Below are 13060 nucleotides of genomic sequence, written 5' to 3'. Positions count from 1 at the left end.
TGTCATCTTTACTGTTTATTTTTGAAATGTTTTGCTGAGATTGCCTCTTGTAGAAACACCCCACAGGAGTAGTTAAGAGCAGGTGTCATCTAAAACATGTTTAGATTTTTTTTCTTGATCTTAACTACTAGAGAAGTCTTGTTACATGGTGCAGATATAGAAATAAGCTTTGGGTGGTATATATATCAAGACCAAAAAGCTATCTTTTTTTTTCTTTTCTTTTCAGAGTGAATATTAGTGCACAAGTGCTTGGGAATATTAAAGAATGTATTTTCACTTTTGAAATATTTGCCACTTAGTATAGACATTTTAATATTCAAAATAGTTAGTTTTATACTTCAGTATGTGACTTAAACCTGAGAATCTGGAGATAGTTTTATTTCCCTGTAACCTTTTTAAGGATGGGTGTTTGGAGGGAAGTTCAGGTAACAGAGAAAGGTCCAGAGTACATTCAGTTTGTGACCTCCCCCCCCCCCAAAAAAAAAAGAAATGAAAAAGGAAAAAAATAAACAACTCAGTAACAAATCTTGTTTTCAAAATGAACTATGTAAAGAAAGTCTTCAAGTAGCATGATTTTAAAATACCCACTTAAGTCACCATGTGAAATATAAAATACATTTAGGGAAATAGAGCCCGAGAGTGAATTAATTACTAAAGAAAACCAATAGACTCACATTTTAAATCAGCACTTACAAAATTAAACATTCTTAAAAGGCTGTTTTGGTGTATTTAAATTTTTTTCTTCTTTTTTAAAAATATGATTTATGAAAAAGTAATTCTTTATAAAATGTGTTTAAATTTTGACTTATACCTCAGTCTTTGAATAATTCTCAGGAAATTAGCTGCAGAACAATTTATTTTCAAGAATTTATGGATTTATAGACTTCTCAGAAAAATTATGAAATGAGTTTTCATGGTGAAGCAGTGTGAGTCAGATACTTTGCATAGCTTTTATGAACTGCATCTGCTCTCTACCCTATGGATTCCTAACTTACAAACCTTACTGTTTCATGTCACTTTCCTTCTCACAGTGTTACGTATATGTCCCAAACTACCATGTCAATTTGACTAAAAATTTATAAAACATCGGAATAGGCTTTGCTCCTGAGCAGGCTGTCTCCCCCTCCTAACGGGTGTGTCTAGCTTGTCTTCTCTTCGTGGGGTTGCAGAGCACATCTGTTATGTCAAGGGGAAAGCACCTCTCAGTCCATCACCAGTTCTCCTGCAGCCATGCATAGGTATGTTCATACACCAGCAACATCACCGCACCGCCTGGAACAGAAGAGAGCTGCATCTCACCACAGTCCTGAGAAGGGGCATGGATGCTGCTCCTCCCACCCCAACCCTCGTGCCACCGAATCTCAGGGGCATTATCTGGGAGGCTGGGGACTTTTGGAATCATCACTGGCTCTGATACACAGATAGAAAACGATTATGGAAAATTCTCAGGGCAAAATCATGACCATCGTGTCTCCAAATACATTTTTCCCTCTGTGAGTTTTTGCAACTTCCATCATTTCTCATCAGATTCTTTTTCAAGAACTTTCAATTTTAAAAAAAGTAAATAAATAAAGACATATTTAGTCATATAAAGGCAAAGGACTTTTCTGCAAATGAAAATGTTCAGATTCCTCACATCTAGGCAATAGATTTCTCTTTTCCAGACATAATTGGTATCTTTTTTGAGTGTATTCAAGAAAGAATTCCCCAAGACCATGATTTGACAGACAAGTCTGGCTTTTAAACTGGATTGTGTTGTTTCAAAGTGACTTTCTGAATATTTTAAAACTCTGCTTTTTAAAAGGAAGTTGGAAGCTAAGATTATTCTACATATCTGCCTCAAATATACAAACTTGAACTTGGAAATTTGGAAATAGGGTTAAGTGGCAAGGGACTTCCCTTTATCATATATGAGAATGTTGTATAACTGGCTGTGAAGTAGCTGGCTGTAAACAGAAACAGGAATATGATTCAGGGGAATAAGCTGGGAGGATATAGAATATATGCACACTGGGGCGATCCATCTGCCTAGCTCTCTTTCTGTGTTCTACCCGATAAAGCAAATAGGATGTGTCCCGTAAGTTAGAATGGCCTAACTGTGTGAGAAAAAAAAAGTTACAAACCTAAATGTGGACAAATACTCTGAGCATGACTGAGAACAGGCTTGGCTGCATGAGTGGAAGGTTGACTTCTCTTGGAAAGAAAAGGAACTTGATTTGGATCTTAGCTATTTTGCAAACACTGCCATATAATTAAAAAAAAAATCTACCGACTGCACTTGTTTATATAACCATAAACTAAAGATAATTATCTGCCTGTGATTTTCATTTTTAACCCATGAAGATACTCTATTAAACCCCCGTCAGCTGATATAGCTCTCCTGGAGTTCTAAAACTACAAACAAGTAAACAAACAAGAAGTGGTCCCACAGACATTTGTTAATGCCTACGTGATCATGAAATTTACTTTTACTAACTGCTCACAATATAAAGCATAGACATGCATGCACACACATGTACCTCCACCCCCACAGAGACAGACAGATGCAGAGAGACAAAGACAGACACACATACACATACAAAGAGACAGACAGACATTCACACACAGAGACAGACAGACACACATAGATAGATATATAGATATAGATAGATAGATAGATAGATAGATAGATAGATAGATAGATAGATGACAGAGAGACAGACTACGTTGGTTTTCAGTCTAGTGAGATCTAGAGCAGAAATCAGGCTGAACTCTCTTGCAGATGGCACCTCATTGTTGGCCATGTATGGCTGCTAAGGAATTAAAAAAAAAGATGAAATGCTTCTCTATGATGAAGGATGCTCTCTTTCCCTGCCTGCCTGCTTTCTTTCCTTCTCTTCTCCCTCCACTCCCTTCAGTCTTCTCCATTCTCTTTCCTCCCTCCCTTCCTTCCTTCCTTCCTTGTGGTGCTGAGGATTAAACTCAGGGTTTAGTGAATGCTAGCTGTGTGCTCTACCCCAGATCTAGCTGACCTCCACCTTGTGTATGTCAACTTTAAATTTGAATTTTATTTTAGATCCCACCACACACACACACTCCTTTGCCCACTGAGTCATCTCCCTGGCCTCCATTTTTTTTTTTGTACTACCTTCTTCTTCTCTGCCTTAATTATGAATGACGTTCACTCCCGCCTTTCTCCTCTGACTTCCTCCCTGGGACTTGTACCTTTGAAACGCAGGAGAGGCCATGTGCTTGGATGAGGCTCTTCACAATCTGGCTGAGGCTGGACAGTAAAACAGCAATGCTTTTTGTTGCACATCGCACCAGAGCAACTTAGGATAGCTCACGCAGAAACATTAAAAACCCGAGCAGCCATTTGGAAGCCTCTAACAGAACTTGGGGGCAGACTACTTAAGAGTTTTGAGTTCTGGTTCAAGGTTCTAATCAATCACCATTTTAGCGACTTCCTCCCTTATTATGCTCTTTCTCCCTGCTCTTTTGAGAAGCTGGTTTAGGGCATTGTCCTGTGATTCTTCACTAATACTAGGCCTACTATCAAGTCTTGACTGTTTGGTGATGGAAACATACAATATTCCTGACATTGTTGTTTTATTCCTGAGTTGGTTTTGACACACGAGCCGAAGATTAACCGGAGGCGGGCCTAGATCTCACATACGGAGAAAAATACGTGCTTAAATGCTCACAGAGGTTGGGGTAATAGACGGAGATGGGTGGGATTATTTTTGAATACACAAAAGTGTGAACTGTTCTCCAGGTCTGTCTTATGTCCTCCCTTATCTAAGATGGGGGACACAGGCCAGTTTTCCAGATTAAGATGTGAATGTAAACATATATGTGTGAATATGGGAGTAGAACGGTGCTAAAGTCAAGGAATGGCAAAGAGAGAAGAGAATGTTCCAGAGAAGACTATCAGGATGTCTAAGGACGGGCACATGATCTAGTTTAAAAAAAAATGTGTGTGTGGTCTAGAACATATGTTCATACTTAATCATAGGGCTTGTAATCCGGGGCTATTTGCCCAGGCAGTTGAGTTTCCAGTGATTTTCTTATCTATTTACATAGAGGCAGCTGCCTCTCCCTGTGGAGGGTGACAGGATTTTTTTTTTTTTTTTTTTTTTTTTTTTTTTTTTTTTTTTTTTCTGTCTCCTGTCCCCAGATAGGGCCCCAAGCCAGGAGTCTCCATTACCAAACTGAGGGAGGCTGGGACAAGTGAGTGGCCTGGGAATGAAGCTCAGGGACCTGTTGATGCTCAGGGAAGCAAGTTCTCTTCCTTGTATCTGTTGGAAATGAGGGAGAAGGAGAGGCAGAAGCTAAACTGAGCCTGGAGCACAAGGGAGAGTTTTATCGACCGGTTTCTCCGTGAAATCCTCCACTCAGCCAGAAGCCACTGTGTATACTTTGGAGTTCACTCAGGCTTCAGTACGTGGGGATCTTTCCCTGTTGACTTGGCATTAGCTCTCATTGGCTTCCAGCAAAGCCATAGACAGTATTTATGAACAAAGGTAGAGTGTTTCTGACAGATGCTTTCAGTATCTTGAACAGCTGACTTTATGTCCTCAACTTTTCATTCCCTCCCTGTATGGTAAACTTCTATGGTGTTTCAGATCTACACAGGTAACAGAAGAGATACCAGGGCAATAAAGAAGGAAAGACATAAATAGTGAGGACATCGTTACCTGGTCCAAGTCTCATCACCTTGGGAAGCAGGCCTTTGTATAAGGCTAAAATCCTGTAACAGAAAAGGGGGAGCATTTTTTATTCTGGAAATAGGTAGTAGTTCTCACCATTTGCTAAGAAACCACTTGAAATTATACCCACCCTAACCTGACAGTATCTGGCTCAGAATTTGCTGCAGCAAATTGGATGAAGGGAAAGAGTTAATCAGTTCTTTATTACAGGCTGTGTTGGTCTTGTCCAATCAGAACCTTGACTTTCATCAGTGAGATGGTTCTTGCTTTCAAGACAGCTGTGTATATGGGCAAAATGACTTTTGTAATTGAATTTAAAAGACCACAAGCCCAGTCTTCACATTAGGAAATATGATGCAGTTTAGATCAAAATAATAAAGTATCACTTGTTTACTGGAGAATATTGGTGGGAAGGGGAGGGAGAGAGGAGACAGAAACTAAAACTTAGAAAAAAGAAGATCAGAAAAAGGCAAATACTTAAAAGTTTAAGAATCCAGATTTCAAAATGCTCATAGTTAATTCTCTTAGGACATAATTAAGACAACATTTTGATTAGATTTTTAGTCGGAAGACAAGTATTCTGCCTGCATGCCAATAGGGCATATACAATAACAGCAGGCTGAGCATGCTGAAGAGTTTATTCGAGCATTCTCAGGCAAATACTCAGCGTATTATATAGTCACGCCTCTCTGCATGACCACGCTGGTTGGGGGACACTGCCGATGTCTCATTACTGTGTGGCCTTGCAAACCTGGTCATTTATCCCAGACTTCCTTAGACATAAGCCCGGCCTCTGCAGGCTTACTAGCCCTCATCAAAACAGACAAATGCGTGCGTTTTAACAATCCTTGACCCTTGCATACTTATTAAAGCAAGGATCTGTTACCCTTCTTCCCGGTAGACCATCTCCATTGTTTTGAAGCAGCTTCGGTACTTGATCTCTCCAGGAACTGGCTGAGGCCCTTGGATCCTACTTTTCGCAACATCAAAGGGGATGTTAAAGACGGAGCCCATTGTCCCCGAGACGAAACCAATCCCAAATTTTCTCAAAAACTCCAAGGTTGGATCCTAAAAGAAAAGAATAAAACAACAGAAGAGGAAGTGGAAGCTCCTAAATTGGTTAAACACTGTAAAGCGAGAAGTATGTGAGCAGAGAGAACATCGCCCTCCCGCCCCATTGCCCCATAGCCCGCCCGCCCCATCGCTCTCCCGGCACCCTCCTGTTATTCCAGCCGAGCACATTAGGATTTCCTAGGCTGGAACTTGTTTTCTTGACAATCCCATTGGCTATGTTTTTACACATGGTCTAAATTGCTGAAGTACACATTTCCTCACACAGGATTTATAAACACAGTTCATAAAGAAAGACTGGTATGGCATATGGGGATGATTTGTATAATTGGGCTTCACAATGTACTTAGTATTACTGTATCAAAACAGGAGAAATCCAAGCACACTATTAGCTAATTGGCCAGAATATTTTACAAATGACAGCAACTTCCACCATGAAGCCTACTAAAACGCTCATGTGTGTGGACCCCGAATGTTAAATTAAATCAAGGCTACTCTGGTCTGCTGCTATTCCCCTCCAGATTTTTTGCATTTATTTTCACGTGTAGCTTGATCCACTGTACTGAGAAGTGCTAGCTTCCTGTTATTAACAAACCGACTTGGGGGCGGCTGCAAAACAGCCTGTGACATTCTCTGCATCAGGAACAGTAGTAAGTCACTGGGTTAATTGGCTCAAGAATTTACAACCCATTGTTCCTGAATCTTACTCTTCCTTCATGGAAGGGAAGAAAAGGAGAAAAGGGTCAGGAAGGAATGAAGGAAGTAGAGGGGGAGAAGGAGGAGGAACAGGAGGAAGAAGAAGAAATAGAAAGAGAAGGAGGAGAAGGAGACTCTTTTTTTCTCCATGTGAGTTGGTGGGACTTGATTTTCCAATCCTCCTTGCCCTGCTTTCTAGACATCAAAGGATTTAATTAGTTCTTACGTGGGAGCCACTTTCCTTGGGTCTATTTTTGTGGCCAGAGAACTTGCATTATGCTTTGTTATAATGAATTTGCTGGGAAGTTCTCATTATGCTTGCAGCCTCAGCTTTTGCCCTGAAAAGACGCTGTATCAAATATTATGAGTGGCTAACTCTGACAGCCACCCCACCCCATCTTCCTCTGACTCTTTTCATCCATATTTCAGAGTCATTGTCATCCTGGAGCCACAAGATCCTGTGATTATACCTTCCTTTTTTTTTTTTCTTTCTTTCTTTTTAATCTAGCAGAATTGAAGTGCGTGTGTTTGTACATATGCATGCTTGGTTAAGAAAATGGGAGGGGGTGGGAATGAATACATTCTTATATTGAGGTCTGAGCACTATATGAGTCTAACTTCCATGGGAGAAGAAAAATTTCTGCAGGGCCCTAAATTCTCAACTAAAGCAGAGGTCACAATCACTGCAGTGCCGGTGAGAATAAGTGTAAAAAGCAAGAACAGGGGATGAGGTCATACTTTCTGGATCTGGGCCATACAGGTGCCAGGGGTCTTAAAGGGATTTAAAAATCAACAGGGTGTTTCTGCAGGAGAAACAATACTGCGACTGCAGAAAGGCTGAGCTGTGTTTAAATAATTCTGCATCCCTAGTCTTTCTCTTTTACAAGGAGAGAAAAATGCCTCGATGCTGCCCTTCTGCATCGCTGTACAGAAGCACCTGAGCTCTGGAGGGGGCAAATTTATCACCTGCTCAAGTTGTCTGACCATGGATGAGTCATTAAAGCCCCGAGAGCACAGTGTGCAGAGGGGAATCTGTAACATATATATCATTCACGCACGATGTCTTTTTCTTAGAAGTGATGGTACATGCCAAGTGTTCTGAGTGCTATATAAGACTGGCAGAAAGCAGAGTGCTTCAGAGTGAACCATTTAAAAAAATTATATATTTGGCTGTGTATACGTGTGTGCCCACTCATGCCATGGCAAGTGTGGAGGTCAGAAAACAATTTTCAAAGTTAGTTCTCTCCTTCTGCCATGTGGATTCTAGGTATAGAGCTCAGGGGGTCAGGATTAGGGCCGAGTACTCTCCCTTTCTGAGCCATCTTGGCAGCTTCATGAACTATGTGTTCTTAAGACATAAAACATCCTGTAAAGAAATGCTCTCCTGGTGTCCCTGTGACTGAGTTGAAATCCGTTTTTTTCCTCCCTACTCAGGATGGTGGCAGAAATGATGAGCTGTATGCACAGCTGGCTGCCAGGGTCGGGGACCGAATCAAACATCCAGCCCCTCCTATCTCTTGATCTATTTGTCAAGGACCGGGGAGAGGAAGGGCAGAGAGTGGGGCTTGGAGGTCAGTCTGCCACACCTAGCAAAGCACTTTGTGGTTGAGACACTGCTGGAGTCTGAGACCTCCACACCAGCCTTGTGCTCACTCGCACAAATACTGTCAAACCCATGTCTCCAACAAGATAAGACCCCACGGGGTAGCTCCTAAATACAGCTGTGTAGTCTTCGTCCCAACTCAGACCCATCTTGGTTTCCCAGATCAGTTTTTCTCTTCTTTGGGAAGAATACTGAAAATGTTTTTTTTTTTTTTTTTTTTTTTTTTTTTTTTTTTTTGTGGGGCTGGCGCAATGGCTCAACAGGTACAGGCTCTTGTACAGACACAAACCTGGCAATTCGAGTTTGAAACCTGGATGTTACAGGTGCTAAATAGGAGAGAACCGACCCTTGAGTATTGTTCTTTGACCTTTACACACATACCTGTGAGACACACACACACACACACACACACACACACACACACCACATACACACTCGAAAGAAAGAAAGAAAGAAAGAAAGAAAGAAAGAAAGAAAGAAAGAAAGAAAGAAAGAAAGAAAGAAAGTCCCATGCTGGAAACTAGTAATTTTGGTGCTCGTAATAGGTAAAATGGGGGGGGGATGTCAGTCACTACACTTGCAAGTATTAATGTTCTTGTGCTATGGCCAGAAGAAATCCCTTATCAATTGGTCTCTGAATCCATGGCTAGTCTGTTCTTTGGACTTCATAATCTGCTTTGTGCTAGAATCCAGTTAGGGCTGGTAGGCCACAGCCGGCCAACACTCTCACCTTACCTCCAATCTTCTCACTACACCACCATGTGCAAGAAACTTTGGGATCTTTTCATCAGAAAATTTTCTTCTGTAATCCCCAGACACTGTCTTAGCCACAACTGTCGGTCTCAAACATTTTATGTCTGGTTTCTTTTTGAACATAGCTATCTTTCACAGCAGGTTGTGAGTCCACAAGGTACTGAACTATGCATTACACTTCTTTGCCTTGTCTGTCCCCACAGGAGTGCTGTGGCACACACCTGTGCTTATACACAAAATCAATAAACAGGTTAACTATAATTTAAAAAGTGGGACGATTGTTGTAACTAGAACTCTAAGGAAAGAGAGGAGAGAAAGGGAGGAAGGAGAGGAAGGAGGATGGCGGAGAGAAAACAATCAGTGAGGAAGGGAATGGGGCAGGGAGAATGAACCAGTCTGCATGGAGACCAGAAAGTCTCACTTGCACTGCCACTGTGGTCAGAGATCCACAAAGAGGGCATCTATCATATCAACCCCACCCCTTACAGTCTGGTAAGCTCTTTGTGGCTAGGTGACAGCACTTCTCTCCAAAGCTGTTCTCAGGGTTATAGATGCTGCCTACTGAGGGTTATGGATGGCACAGATCCAACCCCCCAGTACAACACTGCTGAGCTCATATGGACTGCTGCAATGGACAGCCTGCTTGTAGTCTCAGGACCTCGGAGGGCTGGGGTAAAGACAATGATGATGATATAGAATGACGCCCAACAGCCTTTGAGTGTGATCATTGTTTCATACCTACTAAGTGACATGTTCTCCATCTTCTCAAAGTGGTGGAGACCCCTCTAAGGTTGGTATAAGGGGGAGAGCATGCATTGGACTTCGCATTGTCTAATAGGCAAGTAGCGGCATCCCAGGAAAAAGAGCCTATGGGCTATTACTTTTTACTGGCTTTTTGTTTTTTTCAAGACAGGGTTTTTCTGTGTAGCCCTGGCTGTCTTACTCTATAGACCAAGCTGGCCTTGAACTTAAGAGATCCTTCTGCCTCTACCTCCTAATTGCTGGGATTAGTGACAAGTGCTGCCACTGCCTGGCAAAATAAGGTATTCTTAATTTAGGAATTTGGAAGAGAGGAAGTAAGCAGCACAGAAGTGTGCTCCATTGACCTCAGGTGAGCTCTGGGAGATATGGGTGGAGAGGAGCAGAGGCCACGCTGAAGCCAAGTGCAGATGGGGGAAGAAAGCCAAGCTGAATGGAGCTGCCTTGACTCAGCAGCAGAGACAAGCTTGGATGGTAGCCTCTGCCCAGACCTCCACTAATTAAGTCATCAGCTTCTTTTGCAAGATCCTAGGTTCTCACTCAAGTATGTAGCTGAATAAATCCAGAGCGGGATGTGGTGTATGCATGGCCAGTCATTCACGCAATGTGATCGAATGAGCCGAGTGCAGAGGGAAGCACGTGGCAAGGAAAGAGAAATCTCTCCTGGAATTTACATATTGAAATATGATGTAGCATTTAGCTCTTGCCTCTTAAAAGTCAATGAAGGAGCATCATTATTGCCAATCACCGTGTTTTCTCTAAAAGAATGGCCCATTATGTCTCCTATTACCTGGATTTTCAGTTGCATTCATTTATTTTAAGAACTGGAGTAAAAGGAAGACGACCAGATACTCACTGTATGGCAGCACTGGGGTGAGTGGTTTCTATGTATTAAATCCTCACAACATTCTGGAGCAGGTAAGATTTCTGAGTCTTATGGAAAGTTCCTTGCTTTCCTAACTGGATATAAATTTGAATGAGCCCAAAGGGTTCTAGTATGCAGGAATGATAAGTTCATTGTATTGAGGATCCTCGAGACTGCCATGGCCTAGCCAGCAATTGCAGAGACATGTGTACTTGCAGCCCGGGATGCACCCAAGTCAACATCCAAAGACATCGGTTCTCAGACCAAGAAAAACCTTTAGTAGAAGAAAGTAAAATCCCAGTGCCTATGAAAATCTGAGGGACTATTAGTGAATTCACAGTGTCAACTGCTTAACTTGAACAGTCAGGAGAGAACATTTAATTACGTAAATAAATATTCATTTGGATGAAAAGTCTCTTATTAAATTCTTTTTTTTTTTTTTTTTAGTTTGTCTGTTTTGATTTTCTGTCTTTTGTTTGTGTTTCACTTTTTTTTGGAGGGGAGGGAGAGAACTTGAAGTTGTGTGGGTAGAGCATGGGGTAGGATCTGGGAGAAATAAAGGGAAGAAAAATGATGCAATCAAAAATATATATGAAAAATGTTTTGAGCAAAATAATGTCTAACAGGATTCCATAATTTGTCACCAATTGGGAAACTTTTCCTGTACCATCTCCTTCTCTTCCTCCTCTTCCTCCTCCTCCTCCTTCTCCTCTTCCTCCTTCCCCCATTTTCTCCTCCTCCTCTTGCTTTTTCTTCTTTCTCTTCCTCCTCCTCCTCTTTCCTCTTAAAGCTTATTTTTGAAGCTTGCTTTTTAAATTTTTTCTTCTTTTTTGTTTTTGCTTTTGTTGTTCTGAGACAAGTTTTCTCTGCATTACCTCGACTGTCTTGGAACTGTATTTGTAGAGCAAGCTAGCCTCATTTAGAGATCTTCCTGCCTGCCCTCTGCCTCCCAAATGCTGGGATTAAAAGCATGGACCACTGTCTGGCACTTATGAAAATTCCACAAAAGGAGCCATCAGAAGTGTGATCTATGACCCAAAGCACTTAATGATCAAGATGCTACCTATTTGTTATTAATGAAAACATCTAATTCACACTGTACAGTCAACAGCTAAAGACACATCAGCAGTATAAGGCAACCGTACTGGAGGATTTATTATGAGAGTAAGTGTCTTGATGAAAAGAGACATCTCCTCTTCCTTTACCTTCAGTGGCTTGGGCTCTGATGCCATTTGTAGTAACTGACCAGATGGCTGCTAGCTTGGTAAACAAAAAACTGCTGTCCATCTCACAGACCTTTGTGATTAGGTTCTGGTGGCTGTAAGATGACATTCCACACAGAGTCCTGACAGAAGGAGGGGTTAAAGAAGACGGAAGAGTGGGGAGTTTTTCACTAGTGAGGACTGAGTGGTCAGGGAGATCGCAGGATGTCTGCTACTGAGCAGAGTACAGCAATGCAGCTTTTCAGTTAAGGGGACTCAAGACATCAATCTACATACTGGAATTTTGTCTGAGAATCTTCCCACCCACCTAAGTCAGCTCAACTCACATTTTTTCTTCTCTTCCTCACAGTTACCATCCTTTAGTTTCTCTTTGTAACACATCAAGCAAAGCAGTCATATGAGAACTCATAGGACTTGTGAGTATACCTACTTCTTTGAAGAATGTGATTTTTTATTTGGTTTAGACTTGCTATTTAGAAGCATATTACTGTGGAGGGGTGAGGTGTGCTGTGACAAAGGCTTTCATTTCCCTGAGGCTGAAGTCAAAATGCATTATAAGCATAAGGTCATAGGACATGGAAGTATCAAGATTGTACTGATCTGGACACTTCTTCTCTATTAAATAGCTCTTATAGTACTGGGAAGTGCTGGCGCACAGTGCTAAAGGAGAAAAATAATCAACAGTTTTACCTATTCTTTCAAGATCCAATAACAACTGGCCTAACAAGATATGTCAATGATGCAGAAATGGCACCAACATTATGGACCTAATCAACCAATTTATAACTGAATTTAAAACCGTCAACATGAAACTCATACCTGATACCACTCACTAGGGGTGGAGGGTGGGGAACAAAGCACAGCAAAGAAACAAACAAAAAAACCAACCAAACAGAAACCATAGCCAGTTGGTCAGAGGTTCTAGCAGAAAACCCAATACTATTATTCTGCTTAAGTAATAAACTTCTTCAAAAATTCATATTGTTACACCTATAGATTAGTGCCTTGTTCAAGCCTTCTCCAGAGAAGATGCTTTCTCAGTAGATGGAGATTACTACAGAGCCGGTCAATGTATAGAGAAAAAGAGAATATGGAGTGATTAGCTAGATGGGTCATCTACATCACATCCCTCCCCAAACAGTCCAAGGATAATTGTCAAAGAAGGGGAAGAAAGACTGCAAGAGCCAGAGATGTGTATGACTTTGGTAAAACATATTTACTCGACCCGACAGCAGCACTATACATAGAAACTCATAATAGCTATGACTGCTTGCTCGCATAAGACCTATACAGGGTCAAGGCAGCTGAAATAAATTCCAGCATGGAAGGAATTCTACCCATACTAAAAAGCTACTAGCCACTGATTGCTTCTGGGAGAAGAAGAGTCAGTCTTTTTTAGACA

At 41.4% G+C, this 13060-nt stretch overlaps 1 protein-coding gene across 1 annotated transcript in view; it reads right to left on the bottom strand.

Annotated features, from left to right (window-relative positions):
* Window positions 1-144: 144 nt before the first annotated feature.
* Slc25a21 (solute carrier family 25 member 21) overlaps window positions 145-13060 on the bottom strand; it is a 453060-nt gene continuing 440144 nt past the window's right edge. The window contains exons 8-10 of the mRNA XM_034514546.2: window positions 5575-5756; window positions 4677-4729; window positions 145-1272 (exon numbers count right to left, since the gene is read on the bottom strand). Of these exons, the coding sequence (XP_034370437.1) occupies window positions 1211-1272; window positions 4677-4729; window positions 5575-5756 (297 nt within the window). The 3' untranslated portion in view covers window positions 145-1210. The remainder of the gene's footprint in view (window positions 1273-4676; window positions 4730-5574; window positions 5757-13060) is intronic.

Source organism: Arvicanthis niloticus, chromosome 11, assembly GCF_011762505.2.
Source record: "Arvicanthis niloticus isolate mArvNil1 chromosome 11, mArvNil1.pat.X, whole genome shotgun sequence".
Lineage (NCBI taxonomy): Eukaryota > Metazoa > Chordata > Mammalia > Rodentia > Muridae > Arvicanthis > Arvicanthis niloticus.
The sequence above is the reverse complement of the archived record's forward strand: the minus strand, read 5'-3'. Positions and strand labels throughout refer to the sequence as shown.